The 19960-nt window shown below is 50.5% G+C and overlaps 1 protein-coding gene and 1 long non-coding RNA gene across 2 annotated transcripts; one reads left to right on the top strand and one right to left on the bottom strand.

Annotated features, from left to right (window-relative positions):
• Positions 1-2920: 2920 nt before the first annotated feature.
• On the bottom strand, positions 2921-19581 carry URM1 (ubiquitin related modifier 1). The gene is made up of 5 exons (XM_062641065.1): positions 19467-19581; positions 16845-16915; positions 4956-5037; positions 3911-3959; positions 2921-3172 (listed from the first exon to the last, which is right to left on the bottom strand). Exons 1-5 carry the CDS (start codon positions 19499-19501, stop codon positions 3104-3106), a joined length of 306 nt encoding a protein of 101 aa, XP_062497049.1. The 5' UTR covers positions 19502-19581; the 3' UTR covers positions 2921-3103.
• On the top strand, positions 3121-4596 carry LOC134175295 (uncharacterized). The gene is made up of 2 exons (XR_009968962.1): positions 3121-3259; positions 4130-4596. It is a non-coding gene; the product is annotated as an uncharacterized LOC134175295 (long non-coding RNA).
• Positions 19582-19960: the final 379 nt, after the last annotated feature.

Genomic DNA, 19960 nt, shown 5'->3' with positions numbered 1-19960 from the left:
GGGGCACCAGAGAAGCGGGGGACCGGGGTGATGCTGCGGGCGACGGCGGGCAGCCGGCTCGGTGCCCGTGTGTCCTTGTTTTCCAGGCTCCAGCCGGAATCCCCTTTGGAAGATCCCGCGAGCCCGGGATGGGAATCTCCGCTCCTGATTGTCCAAACGCAATTCTTGTGCGATGGAGCCGTACGAACCAAGAATTGTGTCTGGACATCTGTAGCAGAGGTTCCGACTCCACCGGCCGGGCTCCGGGAGGATGCGTTGGGGCGGCAGAGAAAGGACGGAGCCCCCGGGCTCGGGCACGGCAAGGTAACCGGTTATCTGTAAGCCCGGGGAAGCCTTAGCGAGGGTTTCAAGGAAATTAAACAAACACCGGTGGCTTGGGGGTTCCGAATGCGTCAAATACCGGCCGGGTCCTCACCGGGACCGGGCAGGGACCGAGGGGCCGGAGCCGAGCGCGGCGCCCCGGCCCTGCGGCTCCAGCCCCGGTTTTCCTCCTGCGATTTATTTATCCATCGCTTTGAAATCGCGGTTTCATTTTATCCAACCTATTTCGGCCCTGGGGCGCGGCGGGGACCCCTCTGCACTGGGACACCCTCATCATCATCATCATCATCATCCGCATCCTCCTCCTGCTGCTGCTGCCGCCGCAGCACCGGCTCACCGCGGGCAAACGGAGGCCGCTCCGGTCTCCGTCGAGCAGGGAACCGTCCCCGCAGCCCGGGCACCGGCGGAGAGCGGCCCGGGCCCGGCTCCCCTGGCCGAGGGATGCGGGGACGGGGCCACACTCAGCGCCCGGGCTGAGAGGGGACCGGGCCGGAGAGAAGCCAAGAAGCTGCGGTGGCCCCGGCGATGGAGAAGACGCTTTCAACGAAGAGAAGGCTTTCCAGAGAGGAAGGCTTTCCATAGAGAGGCTTTCTGGCTCTGCAAGCCAAGCGCCTCGGCTGGGGCTGCCAAGGAAACCCGGGAGGAGGAGGGAAGCATTACAAGATCCGAGCGAAATTTCACCAAGAGCCTATCTAGGACAAAGCTGGAGGCAGAGAATGGCTTAAAAAGGCTTTGATTTATTTTATTTCAGAAACTTTTTGAGTTTTGTGTTACAGGGTTTTGCTGTGCCCCTCTCCCCCCCCTCCCCGGCATCCCTCATCTTCCCATTTCTAGCTATTTTTTCATAGCAGTGATTGGCAGCTTTTACTACAGCAGGAGCTAAGCCATCTGGGTCTACCTGCACCGGCAAGAGGAATAACACCCCCCAAGGATGGAACTGATCCTGTCGTGAACAAACAGCTGGGGGGGACAAGGATGGAGCCTAAGGCAAAACGCGGTGTAGAGCCAGGGCCGGCTGCAGCGCTGGAGACGAACCTGCCTTTTCCCGCTTGGGTTTCAGTCGTTTCAAGCCGTGCTCCACGCAGGTTCGTTGTTTTTCAGCCAGCTCCTTCCATCACTTGGAATCTCCCCTGCACTGCCCCAGCCCAGCAAAGCTGAGGGCTGAGAACTCGGGACAGAGAAGAGCCTTTGGCCTGTGAGTGTCATTTACAAGCGGCACAAGCTGGACTCAAGTGGCTGCGGCTGGATTTGGAAAAGGCTGAATCTCGGTTTGTCACCAGCAGCGGGTTTGAAGTTAGGGCTTCTCAGATGCAGCAGCATCCTGGGTGCTGTCTGTGGGTTATGGTGGGGTAAACGTGAGAGAGGAGTCACCGGAGGACTCAGACAGGGATTCACTCTATGGCATTCCCTCGGCAGAGTAATTCCTCTGTCAGGCAGGGTGGGAAGGGCTCCTTGCACGGAGCACTCGGGATCTCAGGCCAGGCTGCCCAAGCACTGCACTGCTCGCTGCCACCCTCCTCCTCCTCGGCAGCTCCTGGGGATGGAGGCCGAGGCGAGCAGCGTGTGGTACCCATCAGCTCTGGGATGCGCTGGCTGAGCTTATGGCAGCTCCGGGATTGCCGCTGCTGGGACCATCGAGAGGCTGGTGAGCAGGGCAGGGGCAGCGCAGGAAGGATAACCCTGGCTGGACACAAAAAGAAGCTCACACAGCACAGACCTGTTGGTGCCCCTTCCCTCTGCTCTCACCGTGGCCTCCCGGCTGTCCAAGGAAACTTCTGGAAGCAAACAGCATCTGCGCCCAGGCAGAGCCACGCACGCCCGCTCGCAGGACCTCCTCGGGGCATGCAGTAAGAAGCCTTCCCCTCCACTGATGGAAAGGGTTAAAAGCCACTGACTTTCTTTCAGGGTCTGCCACCTCCAGCCCCAGTCCTTCCCCAGCCAGGCTGCAGCAGCCTGCCCAGAACACAGCGCAGGCTGATCAATTCTGTCTATCACGGTGACAGAAAGATAATTTGCTGCCCTTATCACTCTGTGCTGTCTCAGGCCGGGGACGGGTTTGCTTCCCCTCTAACCAAATGGTTATAGATTGGTATTGTTCCTGGGTTAGGACTTTACTCTGCCTCAGCTCAGGTATGAAAGAGGTTTAAGGCATTAGAAAAACACCCTTAAAAAAAAAAAGCCTGTTTTCCTCCTATTTCCCCTAAATAAATACTGCAAGTGGAAAGTCACTACAGAGGGCTCTGGAGCTGTAATGTCTGCTGCCTCACAGAGAAACTAGTAACCTTTTGTCTCCTTGCATTTCACATCTCACCCTTCCCGTGGCTGATGCACAGACTGTACCAACACCAAGTATTGTGTTAAAAGAACCCCCAGTTCCCAGCACCAAGGCAGAGGCACCCCAGCCTTGCCCCAGAGCAGGCACAATCCCCCAGCACACCTCGCTGCCTGCAAAGACATGTTATCCTACTTGAGGTGCAGCACCCTTCTTCCTCCCACCATGGAAAACCAAAGTCTCACATGCTGCAGGTGCTCTCTGCTCTTTAGGGTACCTTGAAGTGCAGTCAGGAGAGGTGAAATGAGGACCAAAAGATGGATGCTGTTGTGATGGAGAGCAGGCCGCATGCTGACAGGGCTTTATTTGATGTCTAGTAATGAATGAAGGCAGTGAGAAGGTGCAGAGATCGGGCACAAGCAGTTCAAGACACGTTTTGGGTTTAGGTTTTTGTTTGGGGTATTTTTTGCTCAGTGATTTGGATTTACATCCTCTTGTTCTTCCAGGGGTTCATCCGCCGTGCAGTGTCGAGATGAAAAGCACAGTATCCTGGTCCTGGAGTTTATAATCCAGCTCACCCTGCAGGCCAAGGGGAAAACATGAGAAATGGTTGAAATGGCATTTCCAAATCCTGGCTGTAAAGAGAAAACAGCTCGTAAAGCGATGGTGAGCGCTAGGGAGAGCAGAAGGGGATAGACTGATGTTTTCATCCTAAGGGAAGCGAAGGTGGGAGATCAGAGGAACTGATGTTCATTATCCCACACCGCTTCCTGGACCAGGGTTTGACAGCACTGGTGGTTGCCCGAGGCAGGACAATGGTTGGTGGCTGTTTGTTGTCTGAGCACAACAGTGGGCTGAGGAGGGAAGGTATTTACCAGTTGCCTGTTTGAGCAGAGATCTCCCCAGGGCTTCACTGCACCTTGGCCTGGTGAAGGTGGCTTGCTTGGGGCTGTGGAGCTGCCTGGTTCCCACTATGCTGTTACCCCATGTGTGGGGGAGACCTGCCTGCAGCCAGAGGCCAGGGAAAACTGGTGTGTGTGTGTGTGTGTGTGTGTGTGTGTGTGTGTGTGTGTGTGTAAGATCTCTCTTCAGGAAACACTGCCTGGCTGATGAGCCTCAGCAGGTTAGAGAAAGGCTCCAGGCTTCTAAACAGCCCCAGCACAATACAGGGAGAGAGATCCCAGCCTGCCCCTTCCCCTTCAAATAGGAGACGCTTTGCTTGGGGCAAGAAATCAGAAAGAACTTCTCTGAGAGCAACCACAGAACAGATAAGAGTAACATTTTCAACAAAGAAAGTCAAAGGGAAGGGGTACAGACCATTAGTTCCCAGTCTGCATCGTTGATGAGCACCAAAATTCCCGGCCTCCTGCAGAACAGAGGGAAATAATTAGGATACAGGGCTGCTAAAAAGCGACACAACTCGTTAAAAACAAGGGATGTTAGAGCACAGATCACGAGCTGACTGCCTGCAAAGCCAAAGAGAAAAAGGAATCCTAGCACGGAGGTGGAAACAGGTACAGTCTGTGCCCTTTCTAGATCAAATAAAGGGGAGGCAGGAGCAATCCCAAAGCTCATTTGAATCAAAATGCACCATTCCTGAGGATGCTCCGAGATGACTACATTGCCCTTCGATGTAGGAAAGCCAGGTAATTAAAACCCACGCGCTCCAGTCGAGCGCAGAGAGCTCCATGTGAAGGTAGGGAAAGCCACCCCAGTGCCCCTACCGAAGGCACTAAACACCCGGGGATCCACTCCCAGCCCCTGATTCCGAGCAAAGGGATTCCCCCCTCTTTGATCTTCAGTGTCCTGCAATTGTCTCTCCTGTTACCAGGGGACCTGGCACATGCTTCAGCTCACAAAGATCCGTGACGAATGCTCAGCACCCCCAGCGCCACCCCGCAGCACAGCTCCCTCTGCTCCATTTCTCTTGGCTTTTTGCTCTTCCCCCCGCGCCCGTCCACGAGGTCGGCCCCATTTTGACAATAAAAATACATTTCCCAGAAGGAATATTTGTTGGCATTTCTCCGAGTGACTGCTTCAGTGCCAGTGATGTCAGCAGGGGACGGACAGACCTGTTAGAACTCCTGGATTGAGGATACATGCGCTATGCTGCTCCAGGTGACAACAGAGAGGAAGTATATGTGGCTCTGCTTCACGTTTAGGGTTTAAAGAGCTGAGGTGAGGGCTGCAGAAGAGGGTCTCAATGGAACAGCGCAGTGGGGGACACCTCCCACCATCACTTTAGCAGATCCCTTATTTTCATTGTCATTAACGTGCTGCTTCAAACCAACAGGGAAAACGGATCCCAAACAGTGGAGACGAACAGAAAGCCACAAGGAGGATTCAGAAGAGCTGTACTTACACAGATTCCCCTTGCATAAATAATTCTGGTCGCTCTTTCAGCAGATTCTCTTTGATCCACTGCAGCAGGTTTCTGATATCCCCTGAAAGGAGAAAGGACAGCAGTTTACAAACTGGCTGACAGCTCCGAGCTGATGCCAGAACAAAGTGCTTGTTTATCCACAAAAGAGATGAGGAACATGCAGGGTGGAAGGGGATAGCTGCAAACCTCCACTCCAAGAACCCACCCAACGGGATTGCCCCTTTAGCAGTACCTAACAGGCAGCTCTGCCCCAAAGGAGCTCAGGGCTCTGCTCCAAACTCCATGGTTTGGCAGCAGAAAATGAATCCCACAAAGAAGGGATGCAGAAGCACTGATCCAGCAGGAGACTGACACATCCCATATCCTCCTTGCTGCATTATCACCTAACAAATTGATTGTTAACTCTCTGTGTGTTTAAAGTCCATACAAATGAGCCTAAGCACCTGAAAGGAGTAAAGGCAGACACTATGGGTACCAAAACCAGCACGAACCCCTGGCAACATGAGTTCTGGGGCACAGAATGTGCACAACCATGCATTAAACACACACACAAACACTTGCTACAGTAGTTGTATTCTGAACACTTGGAACATTCCTCAGCATCCCACCTGCTGCCGTGGTGCTCCCTCCCTCTATACTTTGCTCTTATAGGTTCTTTATTAAAGCTCAGCCTTTATCTTTCCATTTCAGTAGGTGACAGGAAGGATTTGTCTTCATGTAAAAGGAGGAGGAGACACTGCTGGCGGGTTTTTATAGTATCAATTTTACTTTCTGAGGCAAAAACAATTTCTTTAGTGATAGCATCAGTTAATTTCCTATTGGAGAGGTGAGGAGTGACTGGGGGGGGGATGGGATAATCCGTTACAGGGTTTAGAGATGCTGACAAATTGCAATGTGGAGTTCTCCTGCATTTGCCTCTATATTTCACTGTTCCTCAAACCACTTCATCATTCTGAATCCACAATCAGTTATTCTCCCGGGGCTCCTTTAAACAGCCCTTTGAAAGCCCCCAAAGAGTTTTGTTTGTTTTCCAGGCGTGAGGAAGCTTTTTGAAGGCACAAATCCACCAGTGAGGGCTGGAGCCCTGCTCACAGGAGGAGCAGGGATGTCTGGATAGGTTTCCAGGTCTGTCTCACGTGTTTCTTGATGCAGTCACAGGGAGCCCTTCCACACACGGCTCTCTAAGCTAAACTCAGGCTCTGTGTACTATTCCTTATGTGTTTGCTTCACAACCAGCAAAATGAAATGTATGTGTAGTGGCTCGACTCAGCTCTTGCCTTATCCCAAGATTCTATGGGATTGTGGATGCTACAGAGCAGAGCTGGGGATCTTCTGGATAACGTTACCCCACCACTTCTGCCACACCAGGGATGAATCTGGCATAGGCAGGTGCATATCAAGCAGGCAATGGGGATGTGTCCATCTGTGGCAGATGGGGTCCTCTTTTCCCAAGGAAAAGGGGAGGAGGATGCTCTGAGATTCCCTTTGCATCCCCTCCCTGTTTGACGGGTGTCTCTGGATGGCAGCTTTCCCCCTGGCACACCACTGCAGGGCCGCTGGGAGCACAACAGGTATTGCTGCCTCTGAGCACTGCAGTGAGCACTGAGCGCTCTGACCAGGGCAAAAAGACCTGCTTTGTGCCTTAAAACCACCCGTCAAGCTGGATCACCTGCCTGGGGCCAACCCACAGCTCCCTTGTAATGAGTTAAGAGCACAAACCAGACCATTTTCTGCTGCTTTCCTAGCAACGTGCTCTGGGGCTGGATGGCGAGCGCTGCTCAAAAGGTGTACGTACACCCCGGCGGTCAGCCAGCCACCAGAACAGCAGTGAACCACATCCACCTTCCCCTGAAACCCGCTGCTGCAATGCAAAGCCCTCAGGATCTCACACCCAAACAGCTCCTGCTCTCCATCACCAAGCAATGAAAGGCAGAGAGGAAGATGGGAGAGGAGCCTTCAGGAGAAGGAGGGGGGCACAAAGGGGACCCCAGCCCCAGCGCAGCAGCGCCCGCGAGCTGTTTCATATTTATGCACTTGCAGCAGGGCACACAACAATGAGCTGTGCCAGATACCATTCTCCTCGCGTGGAATAAGCAGCCCTTTCCTCTGGGACCTTTCAGGAGAGATCATTTAAACAGAACCACGCTGCACCAGCTGGATAAAAGACAGCCACCTCGAAGCAGCCTGGATGGAGAGAGGACTGATTTATTCGAGGCTGAGCTGCAAGACTCACCCCTACTCCTTCCATAATAAATGCTCATTTCAGCCCCACCTGAGCCTACGTTCATTTATTCCTCCCTACACACACACTGAAGAATCCAGACCCAACACCCCTGTGCGTGCCTGCAGCTTCCCCACTCCAAACAGCCACAAAAAATAAGACCCCCTTGTCCAAAGCCAACCTTTAGATATAATACTTTCATCAGCTGCTTTCTCAGCATTGAATTCCTCCCCCCCCCTTCATGTCTCTATGTTTTATACACCAATCTAACTAGAACAAATCAATTATAAAGGATCAAAAATGACCAGAGCCACACCAAAATCATCTCCCACAAGGAAGATATTGAAAAGGAACAAGATTACTTCCATTGCAAGGGGTCTGGGGAGAAGCCATCTTGCAGCTCAGTGCCTCGAATAGCAGTTCTGATCAAGAGCTCAGGACTCTCTGCGATATCATGATGGAAATAATAAGAGGTAAATTATAGCACAACTGCTTATCTCTTGCAGTTGGCATACATAGCATTGCTAAGACATTTTCTTTCTGATACTACACTATGGGTCTAACAGGTTTCCAGCTCCCTGGGTTGAGGATTTGCTGTGCAAACCAGCAGGTCCTCCACAAACGACATATAAGGAAGGAATTAAATCTCAACCTGCTCAGGCACCACATCCACTGACAGGTTAAACCATGGCAATTTCACACTCGTGTTGCTTAGAAGCTGGTCCCCATCACAAAACAGAGGCAGTGGCTGTTTGCAGGAGCACAGTTGTACTACATGTGCTGCCATTCGGCTGAGAAAGCAGCCAGTTCTTTGGGTCAGGAGTGAGGGTCAGGTGCTCTCTGTGACAGCACAGCATTTCACTCTCCCATCTCCAGCTCAAGTGCAGCAAATCCCAGTAACGCCACAGTTTTAGCACCCCAGCATGGTCTCGGTGAAATCCTTTTGGTAGCCTGCTCCGTCTCATCCACAGCAAACAAACACCCACACCAAAAACCCCACTCTATCCTTAACCATTGGCAGCATCAGCAGAGAGGCAAGAACCAGCCAAGGAAGCTGAAATAGTCTCAAGCTGCAAAGGAGGGACTGAAGCACATGGTAGGAAATCCCTGTGTCACTTGTATACAGAGACAGCTTCTGCTGCCTGCGCTCAGAGCACCTCAAACCTCTGCCGCTTCACAGGAAAAATAACCTAAAGTTCATTAGGAAACCAAAATAAAGGAACCCAGCAAACGTCTGAGAAAACTGCTTTAGTTCAAGTGCACCGATGGGAGCTCCAATCCACGATACACACAGAGAGCAAAGCAGGCAGCGCTCAGGAAAACCAAGTGTGTGCTTGCAGTGCCACAGAGTCATTGGCTTGTCACGCAAGCGGGCAGGATGCAGGATCTGCAGCGAGCGTGCATACAAAACCCAACAGCCTCGGCTCATTTGCAGCCCAGCTGCATCACAACCGCTCCTGGTTGTGGCAGACAGCACGGCGCAGCCTGCTCCGTCCTCCTGCCTACCCTCCAAGGCCTGATCTTCTGCATCACCCCAACTGCTCCTCGATGAAGAATCTGCTGAGAGAAACACAGCTACGACTCCATTTTAGCACTGCCTGCAATAAGAGCCTGGGTTCATCTGCACCCTCAAACCCAGGGCTGGAATCCATAGATCTTCCCTAGCTCAATAAAACCTCCTGGGCCTGACAGATTCATCAGCAAAGAGGACACTCGCTGTGTGCAGAGGGAAACCGGGTGCCTTGAATAAGAAACACCAAGTTGCACCAGAAGGATCTCGCACTGAACTGATAAACGTACAGAAACACAGGAGGGTTTTGGGCAACCATTACCCCAGTTGACAAGGATGGGCTCTGAGCTCCCAGGGAGCTGCACAGGCCACTGACAGACTCACACACACACGCAGTGAGCAGACACCCCCGTGTCCCCCGTCTTGAAATGCACATATAAACCTGCACAAAGCACACAGTGCCTCGAAGAGCACCCAGAGGCTGTAATTCCACCCATCTTCTTGCCTTGGCTGCAGAAGTGTGAAATAGGGGAGCCCTATAAAGGCTGAACCATGGAAAATTCCCTTCTGGTCCGTAATAAACAAGATATATGCAGCACTGGTCACTAAGGGGTCAGTGCTGCAAGAGCACAGCGCTTTCCCTTGCGGATAGCTCCCTGTGGGGTACCATTTCTTTGACCCAGAATAAGATCATTTATCATACTGACCATGGCTGAGCTCCAATTTGCTGAGGTCACTAACTCTGGACGAGCGCCGCTCCACCCACATTCTCAGCCACCGGCCTGTAACCATGACAAAGCCCCTTCCCTGCAGCTCCTCTGCCATTATTCCCCCTGCCTGCATGGAAATGTATGGAAAGACAATTTGTATGCCCCTTTTCCTGGCCTGAAGCAGCTTGTTTTTAAAACAGATGAACCAGCTCCCAATACCTGCTGCCCCTCTAGGTGCGCGGCTCCTCTCTGCTATTGAATCCTCCAGGAATCTGCTCTCTAAAAGAGCTTGTTACAAAACCTGACCTAAGGGATCCTTCAAGCTCCTCCAGCCTCCCATCTGATATGCAAATCATTCGCTGAAGCAGACGATGGTGTGCCATGAACTGCAGAAGAAGACCTGGAATAGCTGATATAAATGAAGTCACAGGCACACGGCTTCGCTACTACACAGAGCGAGCAGCGAGGCAAGATTCTGCAGCAAGTGCAACATCCATTTTCCCTGACAAGTGCCCAAGCCAACCCTGCCATGCGCTGGAGTGGGCAGTGATTTAAGTGCTAGGGAAAAAATTAGGGGATAACTACAGCCAGACGTAAGAGAATCCCAATCATTGCTCTTATCTGTTCCCGTCTGCTCCAAACGAACACCAAGGTCTTGGCTTCTCTAATTTTTAACTGTGTTGTGACATCCTCCTCTCACTTCTCAGCTATAAGAGCAACGCTGCTCTTCGTTTTCTTGCACCCACAAAAGGTGAAGGGATCTCAGAGGTCTTTCACAGCCCTCTCCTGTTAGCAGTGAAGACTCAGATCCCAGCCATTACCCAGCCCTGAGGTTTTAATCAGAGCGCTCATGAACTAGAGAGGAGCTGCTTGGTATCCTGCACTCCCCACAGGTTGCTGGTAGGAGAACACAAGTTCAAGGGATCTCCGATCCCACTCGCCAGCCAGCAGCAAGCCTCCAGATCCATGAGCTCCTGTGACAGAAAAAGCAGCTCTGAGCTGATTCTCAGGGTAAACCTAATCCCTACTCATTTCCAAAGTCAGAGCACCTAATCCCGTAACACCCAACGCTATTGTCACTTCAGGCTCCCAAATAAATGCCACTGCACCAAACTGTCTCTTTTAATTAGGATCACAGATCCCTACTGCTGGCCCAGGGTCTTGCCTCTCGTTCCAAACTGTCAAAGGAAGGACTCCAGGTTGGGAATTGCAGACACTACAAATAATACCCCACTAACAGGTCCCGTGATTTTCTCCCTCTGTCCCTGCAGAATGATTCCCAACAAAAGACCATCCCAAGCCTTTCCCACTCTGATTTTGAAGATGCTTGAGCAATGTAGACCTGCTACCAAACCCCAAGGAGACTGTGCCACGGTCAAATAGTTTTTGCAGTCAGAAATCTTCCGCTAATGCACCAAACTCCCATTTCTTCATTCCTCCCTATCAATCTCTGCTGGATAATATTGCGTCACCCTGGCTATAATCTGTCCTTCCCAATGATAAAGGAGATAGCCCACCTCATCGCTTTTCCATCCATTTATCCTGTTTAACCTTGAATAGTGCTGGTTAATTTTTTCTGAGCTGCTCAGGAAGACAATTCAGAGACTGCATTACTAACCATGGGCACAGAGCTTTGCCAAAACACATCAGGACTTAACATTTCCCTTCTCTCTTATTTCCTCAGCTCCCGGGTTTTGTGCATGTGCACGCACAGCGAGGGTGGAAAAGGAAAACCTTCTCCCTGTTACAACAGAGCTGATGCGAGACCCCAGAGGAAGGTGGCTGCTGCTGCCAGCGTGCAGAGGGATTCCCTGGCAGCCTGGCACTGCCCCACACGCAGGCTGGCCGAGGGAATCCCTTGGGCTGGGCTCTCCCTGGCACTGCCAGCTGGATCAGAAAGCGCCTTCGAGTCAATCCTTTGCCCCCCTCCCAGCCTGGCTGGTGGCTGCTGTCCCCTCTGGCTGCAGGATGAGTCAATGTCTCGGCTCACGAACTGCTGGGATTTTATTGCTCTACATACAGAAATCGTGCGGCATCCAGCCCTCACCTCGCACTTTCAGGCTCGGATCTGCTTTGCTATTATTAGACTTTCATATAGGGCAAGCACCATTAAACCGATTCCTGTCCACCCAACCCAGCCACCCCCACAGATACTCCAAGCCCCCTCAGTCTTACTTGAAAGGGGAAAAGAAAGGGCCAGTGAGATGATCAGGGTGGAGGAGAAGGGGGGTAAGATTTACAAGTGAATGGAGGTAAGAATGGAGCAGTTTGTGGGATAAAGGGGCTGCAGAGGGAGCTTTACAGATGTGCAGAGGGACGGCGGCTCATTGTTTAATTAAGCAGAAAGTGGCTCTTTTGAAAAGCAATTTTGCACAGGAGCTCTGAGCTCAGCAAACAACTCCTGCGAGTGAGGGCAGGAGGAGAAAGGAACAGCTGGCCCGGAGCCGTGTGAACCGCATGCTAAGCGGTTTAAAGGGCCCGGATCCTCCTCCCCAGCCCTGTTCCGCTGCCACCCTCTGAACAGTGCTGTCAGCACAGCAAATCCCACCGAGAGAAAAGGCAGAGCAGGGCAGGGGGGGAGCGTGCCGGCACTGAAAGGTTATCCTGCTAGGTGTCCGCACTGCAATACAGCGGCTGGGAAGGAGGGTGGAACAGCCGGGCTTTGTTATGCCAGGGATTTGGTCACACACAAGAGCTGGGGTTTGGATGCCTGGGAAGCTCTTTCGACAAGGAGTTGGGATGAGCCGAGCTGGTAACATGGCTCCATGGCCTCCTGGGTGAGTGCTGGCACTGCTCTGGTGAGGGCACACGGTTGTTTCTACTCTCTCTGAAGGACTCATTCCTCGTGCAGAAGCTGGGAGAGTGACCCAGTGCCACCGAGTCCCACACCATGACTGCAAGAACAGCAGGGACCACTGGATCACAGCGGTGGTGGCAGCCCAGCAGCATCCCACCGGGCTCCCGGTGGTGCAAAAGTGGTTACTCACACTGATCACTGGAAAGAGCAGCCAGGATCCAGAACTGAGCTTGTCCAGCCCCAGGTCCCACCCTGAGCATCCCACTGAGTCCCCTTTCCTTGCCAACAATATATATACCCTGTCTAAGAGAGATGCACAAGTCCAGGAACAGCCCCAGACTCCTCTGAGACCTGTGAGCACCAGGCACTGTGGTTAAAGATGTGACTGCGTGAAGTTCCATAGAGCTATGGTTTTTTGTTATCATTCTAATAAGCTGCATTACCAAATATGTTTTTATTCTCTCTTTGGAGCAAGTTCTAAAATGTTAGGAATAATAAACAGAGCAATAAAAGCATTCCAGAATATTAATAACTTAACTGCAGCATACTACCTACCAATAGCACTGGGCATTTACATGCAAGTGATGCCAGCTACTGCTCTTGATTTTACACCTTGTTTTGGCACAGCACCCAGTCAACTCTGACCACAGGCCATGCTGTATTTTTTAAGCCACTCTGCCTGTAACACAGGTCTGATCTCCTGAGATCCCCAGGCTCTTCTCTGAGAAGATGAATGCTCCCAACTCCCTCCATGCTGTGCAGAACAAGGCCTCTAGAAAGCGAAGCTCTTGAGGAGCAGACCATGCTCTTCTCTACAGGGATTTAACATAAGCAGCACTTGGCAGATATATTTTCCTCTTAAAAAAAAAGAAATAAATATTAGCAAAAAGCTTTTTCCCTGGGGTTTTGGTAAAGGGAAACCACACAACAATTACCAAAAGACACTGATTAAAAATGTATCTTTCCAGACTTGTAAATGCCAAAACACACCGTGAATTCTGGATTACCCCAGGTCCAAATGATCGCTGCTGCAGCTGGTCACTGCTGTTCCAAAACACAAGTCCCATCACTGGAACCACAGGAGAAGTTGGAATTCAAAGGCCTGCGATCAGCAGCTGAGCAGCACAACTGCCAGACTCTGCAACCAGCCCCAACCTCTGGATGCAGCATCCAGCAGGCAGCACAGCAGAGAGGTTTTGTAAACCCTCTTCATCAGCACAACGCTGCTGAGCTAAACCTGAACTGGCTACAAGGGTTAAACAATGCCAGGGACTTCCTACCCTTCCAACAGCGTCCATGCAACTCACTTGGCCATAGACAAATCCACCACTGTGTGTCCCAGCGAGATGGAGGAAGGAGCTCCGGCATCGCTTGCAGAGCAGTCATACAATGACCTATTTGATTACTGGAGCACTTGCTTAAATTACTGTGGCTTATTTCAGGATGAGGCTGCCAAATACATTTTCAGTTTTTAATTTAGGGTTTCTCTCTTTTATGCTCCATTGTCTCTAATAGCTTCTTAGATGCTTGCAAATAAAGTTGATTTCCCTGCCAATTTAATCCTCTCTCCATGAGACAAATACCACTATTCCCTCAGCTTTCTCCCACACACACAGTCTTTATGCAGAAAAAACCAACAGGGCATAATGCCTTTAGATCCTCTAACAAATTTATCAATGAGATCATCAAAACAGCCAGCAATTTGGGACACGATTCTTGTTTAACTTGAGGTCTTCTTTCTGCAACTGCTCTAAAAGATGACACGGTCCAGCACAAAGTGTGACTGATGTAAACCTGTCTCCCTGTGCCACGGATCACACCTCTGTCAGTTCCTACTTCAAAACTTCACCATGTAGGCTAAGGCAGCTCTGCTTTGGAAATAAAGAACTGCTTTCTTACTGGTGTTAGGATACAAAAAGCCCCTTGGGTAATAAAAATAGGTCCCACCACACGGCTGTACCCCTTGTTTGCTCTTGTCCCATTTGCAGCTTCTTCCCTCCTGCCTTTCCAAACCCCTCCAGGAGCCCATCTCCACACCTCAGAAAAGGACAGGGAATCAAATCTTCTCGTAAAAGTTAACTGGATCTGGAACCCAGCTACTTCTCACCTGGTGCCTGTGACCAGGAAAAAGGAAACAACCACATAAAAATATGTCCAACTTTATTATCACTCAGAGAACATTGCCCTTGTCAACTATGGAGCATAGCTTGGTTTATCCATGTCAATATCTCTTCTTTCATTTTCCACCTCCCCTCACCTCTGGGATAGATATAAAAATGCCTAAACAATTAAAATATAGCTGGGCCCAATGTCCCAGAGAGAAGTAGCTGCTCTGCAAAAAGGAGGACAAAGACAAAAATAACCTACAAAGAGAAGAAGAGTAGGTAAGAGAGGCCAAAATGGCCCAAAATAAGCCTGATGGCTAATGAAACCAGTTAAAATGGGGTTAGAAGTACAGGTCTTCAAGTACTGCTCATACTACTGCTCTTTCCCCAGAGTATTAAGTGACGGATGTAGGGGGTAAGGTAAGCAACAGGATGCACTGAGTATAACTGAGCTGGTTTATTTCTCTAACCACTGTCACTCTGGCTGCACGAGGGCAGCAGGGAACATACTACATATATCTTTATTTACCCAGAGAGAGGTGAATTAATGCTTCTTAGAGTGAATGAGGAAAATACATGGTATTAGGAACAATGTAAAATTGCAGGAATTTACCAAATTCCTTATTCACATGTTTCTGATGCGATTCTACTGACTCCTCACCACTACAACATAATTCCCATCTGTTAGTACTTTGAGGAGTGTCTCCAGATATCAGACATCAACCCCACATCTCCCTACCTCACCCCTGTGCTGGGTGTAAATGTCACTATAGCAGAAGCCTCACAACTCAACCCAAAAGCTGAAACCCCCCTGTCACTCAATGCACATGAAAACAGGAGGCTGCAAATGGGGGGAGCTAGCAAGGGGGCACACTGTCCATTCTGCCACTCCTGATACAGGAATAGCAGCATCTGAAGAACAAGGCAGCCTGGAAAGCTGGGAGCAATAATGTGCTAGATGAACTGGGAATGAGCCACTGGAGATCATGAGTCTGAACCCTGAGACTGGGCCAGACCTTAAGGGAAAGATCTATCCTTTAGGGTAAACCCAGCTCCTAGTGAAGTCTGTAGAAGTCTTCCAACTGCAGGTGGGAACGGATTAGGCCACATACAACTGCCCCACTGACAACCATCGGGCTGGAAGAATCATGCTTTGATATTAATTCCCCTCTTCCCCTGGCAGAAATAAACATCCCACGTAATAACCCCATCTTTCTGAGGATCTGACTGTGATCTGAACTCCACCAATGCATTGATGCACACATCAGTGGGTATTTTACATTTACAGAACACTGAAGAAAATTATGCTCTAGCCCTGAAGCTTATAAACCAACTAAATGAATGTTTTGGCATTTCTTTACTGCTTTCCATTCCAGGATCTTAAGTGGTTGAACAGTGCTGGAATTTAACACTGAACTCTCTTGCGATACATGAAAGCAGCACTACTACTTCACTAGCAACAGGGGAAAGTCAAGCAACACGACTAAAGTCACAAAGCAAATCAGTATCAGGTCATGTTTCTGGATCCCTAGTCCCTGTCTTAACCACAAGATAACACACCAGTCCAGTGCTCCTATTACATCTGAATTACACATACTTACATCCAAACATCAAAAGCGCTTCTACCAATCTCTAATTACTTCCAGGCACGGCAAGAAGATTTCAGGCCTGAATGTTCACAGCACATATATTACAGTGTTGGCCATTCATGAGATATTACTTGCTAACATTCCCTGATGCTTTGTATTATTTTGCTTTATAATCCCACTCTCAAATAGCACAAAGCATTCCTCTCTAGCTGGGAGAATTCAAAGCATACCTGAGGCAAAATTATGTTGCAATTGAAGTATGTACACGCATCAGGAGAAACAAGAGAGTTAGTACAGCACTTCTCAGTACTGATACTCCAAATCACAAACCTGAAATGATGACTGTTTATCACTGGGACACTCAAGTCCTATTTTCTATCATAGGGAAGGCTATAGACAGGATGTTCAGCATCACATTCAAGTGCTAGCTTTGCCATTTTCAACTGCACAGTTAATATAGAACAAGTACGTATACTTGTAAGTTCAATTAGTAGAGAAAATGCATTTATGTTACACTGCTGTACACACCCCCACGTACCTATTCACTACATATACACGCACACACACTTATATCTCTCTTGAAAACCTCAGGACAGGCAAGAAAAAAACAGAGAGAAGACGTTATTGGTGCTTTCAAGCAAGACAAATGTAGACTTGATGGAAGCAATCAGAGGCTGTTGTCTACCCAGGAGGAAGGAGGAAAAAGTCTTAAGGCAAAAGACAAGTGCTTAGAGGAGACGAAAGATGCTCCGACTATTTCTGCTTGGTATTTACTTTGAGGACTGTTTTCTGCCAAGCTATGTGATCCACAGCATGCCTGAAAGTGCTTTTAAAATACATCAGTTCTTGTTGCCAACTCATGAAACTGCCGTACAAACCAGCTTTGTTTCATTTGTTGTCCTTCTTTCAGGTTATCCAACAGGTTCTGATACTCACAAGGCTCTGGTTGACAGGGCAAAGTCACCTGATGCTTTTTGACACCATCGAACATGAATTCTGCACCACCTCTGAAATAAAAACAATGAACCACTGAGATTTTGCTTTATTGTCAAAAGGAAGACAGTACAAAAGAGGCGATTTACATAGATGCCAAAAACGGAGAAAACAAATGACACAGCCTATATTTAGCACAGGATTCTCTTTGTCTTTTTCCTCCTCTTGCAAACCACACGTTCATAGGGGAAGTTGCCATCTCCCATCGCCAGCTCCCACAGGAGGCTCTGCTGAGGGCCAGAACCCCACGGTGCCAGGCATCATCCCAGCAGAACAGGAAGATGGTTCCCAGTTCAATGTGCTAACAAACGGCCACGCAGCATCCAGCCTAACGCCTCCAGCTGTCGGCACTGCTGCAGCCCAAACAGCATTACAGCCACCACATGACATCCCACGTCTCTCGTCCCCAGTACCTTTTATAGTCACAAGCCTCGAGGCCTTTAACAGAACTGTAGCATCCTTCTAAATAATCCCCTATTTCCACTTGTGAACAGAGAGGAAATGACTCACAGGAGGTTACACAGCAACCAGAGCCAGCATCCCTGAGCCCTGGCAACCTCTTCTTGATCTGCTTGCTACGGAACATTCCCTCTTGGGAGGGACTTGAGTGGGAGAAGCAAATGACAACGATGATAAGTGAAAAATGAATAAACAAACACACAATCCTCCACGGAACAACCTGACGAACATCCCTCTTCTGACAGTCAGAACGTACTGAGGGATCAGCCTCAGATAACTCACTGATGGCCTCTGGTGTGAGCAAAATATGCAGAGGCTGGAAGGACAGGAGGACCTCGAAAGAATGGGATTTAAATTGGGTCCAGGTACCTCATCTCCTTTAGGCTGTTCCAAAAAAATCCTCCATTGTTTGGAACTGCAACTCACAAGGCTCAGGAGCTCCTCAAAACACCCCTTTTCTGCCCAAAGGACAACTGTGGAAACTTGGAGCTTTACAAACATCAATCAGTTTTCCTGATGTTGTGAGGCCACAGGACAACTCAGCCTTAGATTGTGAAACTTTATCATGTGAGTAAGGACACGGATAATAAACACGAGTGCTACTTTTAAGATACAGAACAAACTCTTCACCCTAGACTGAACAGGATGGCCAAAGCTTTAACAATTAGGAAGCTCCCAAGAACCTCAACTCATTTGATACCCAACCAAGGTAGAAAAATGACCAAGCCGATTTCAAAGGGTTTATAACTGTGGCAAAACATTCTTCCAACTTCAAACACTAACTAATTTAAAAAGATAACCTTAGGAAGTTACTGTCTGGAAACTCATTGGTGCCTCACATCCCTTGGGAAGCAGCACAAGAAAGAGAGGTATTTCAACTAAATAATCCCCACCTAACCTATCAACAAAAGACACATCCAGACGTTCCAAAGCTCCTTTAAATCCAGTATCTCAAAATGCCCCACTAGGTTTCCTTGGCTCTGCAATGGAAGAGCACAACAGAAGCCTTGTTATGCCCTCGGCAGCATTACTTATATGCAGTGAGTCTCCTAAAGAGCACTCTGTTGATGTCCTTCCCCCAGCTCACACAAAAAATAGCTATGTGGCAATTGAAGCGGCGATTATGAGCACGAGGGGGGATTCATGTGAGGGGACAAGTGACAAGGATTATATGAAAAACATTTTTTGATGTCACGAAAACAAGGTCACACTTTGTTACAGCGGGAAATGTAGATTGCAAGATAAGGTCCTTCTGTAATGCGCGAGCCGTGGGGACCTCAGCTGCGATTCCTACATAGAGAGCTCATTTATGCATTTCCAAAGGGAGCAAAAATGCATCTCACTCTTCTGGGAAAAATTAGGAGAGCTCCTGCAGCTGGAAGTGGGAAAGACTGAGGAAAGGATTCTTCAGGAGAAGAGCATTTGAGGGGTTATGGCGTTTCTGTGCTGTGAAAGGGTGGGAAAAAGCGAATAAAGAGCAGCCTTTTAGCTGCTGGTAAAAGGAGGCTTTAACGAAAATAACACGAGTATTTCCACAAATACGCACTGGCTTCCACTGCAAACACTTGAACTTCCCAGCGCCAGCGCTGGGGAGCAACGCGGATCCTACGGCAGCCGAGACCTGAAACGCTACAAAGGCTGTTTTGCCCTGAAATAACCTGAGACACGAAGCGAGCACACACGTACACACACGGGAATAGAGAGGAAAAAAAGCCGAAAAACGAGTGGAAGGTTTCAATAAATCATTTTAATCATTAAAGCAAGCAAGGGCTGGAAGGGGAGAAAGGAAAGCGCCGGCACAAGACGCTCACACAACCGCGGGCGAGGCCGTGTCGCCGCCTCCCTTCAGAACAGGGCAGGGCCGCTCTATCGGAGCCGGGAAACCGCCCCGGCGCTGCCCGCCCCCCACCCCAGGCAGCGCCTGCACCGCCACCCCGGGCCGCAGCCCCGGAGCCCCGCGGGCCCAGACAGGCTGGTCGCGGCCGCACAGCCCGCACTCCACAGGAGCTCCGCCTCACCGAGGGGCCCGTTCCGGTGTCGTCCCCGTCCGTCCCCCCCGCCCCGTCCCCCGCTGCCTCCCCAGGCCCCGCCGCCGCCCGCGCTCACCCGAACTCCACCTGCAGCGACACGGGCGCCGCCATCTTGGCAGCGGCGGGGACGGCGCGCGCGGGCCGCGCCGGAAGTACCGCGCCGGCTTCCGGGCCGCGCCGCGTTGCCTGGCAACGGCGGTTCAAGGCGGGGAGCGGCGCTGGGGCCTAATGGGTTCTACCGGGGAGCGGCGATGGGGCCTGGCCTGAGGGGAGCCCGCAGCGGGGCTCAGGACGGGTTTAGGCTCCCGTTAGCGCTGCTGGAAGGGCGGCCCGTGCCTGCTGAGGTGCGCCCTCACGGTGGGCTCTTTGCGTTTGGGTTGACGGGACCTTAAAGCTCCTCCAGCTCCAACCCCTGCCACGGGCGCGGACCCCTTCCACTAGAGCAGCTTGCTCCAAGCCCCTGTGTCCAACCTGGCCTTGAACACTGCCAGGGCTGGGGCAGAGCTGCAAAAGGGCTGCACAAACCCAGCCTCATTTAAATGTGCGGTGTGGCCGCGGCAACGGCCGCTC

The sequence above is a fragment of the Pezoporus occidentalis genome, unplaced genomic scaffold (genome assembly GCF_034315485.1).
Source record: "Pezoporus occidentalis ecotype Australia unplaced genomic scaffold, CSIRO_AGI_Poc_V1 ctg68, whole genome shotgun sequence".
Taxonomy (NCBI): Eukaryota; Metazoa; Chordata; class Aves; order Psittaciformes; family Psittacidae; genus Pezoporus; species Pezoporus occidentalis.
Note: the sequence above shows the minus strand (reverse complement) of the source record. Positions and strands in the feature narration are given on the sequence as shown.

Bases quoted from the DNA above. Each gene is read 5' to 3' on its own strand.
- URM1 (XM_062641065.1), bottom strand. From the start codon at position 19,501: ATGGCGGCGCCCGTGTCGCTGCAGGTGGAGTTCGG. The intron at 5,038-16,844 runs GTGAGTATCAGA...TTCTCCTTTCAG, and splicing joins GCCCTGTCAACCAGAGCCTT to GGGATATCAGAAACCTGCTG. The intron at 3,173-3,910 runs GTCTGTACCCCT...CTTGGCCTGCAG, and splicing joins ATGCAGACTGGGAACTAATG to GGTGAGCTGGATTATAAACT.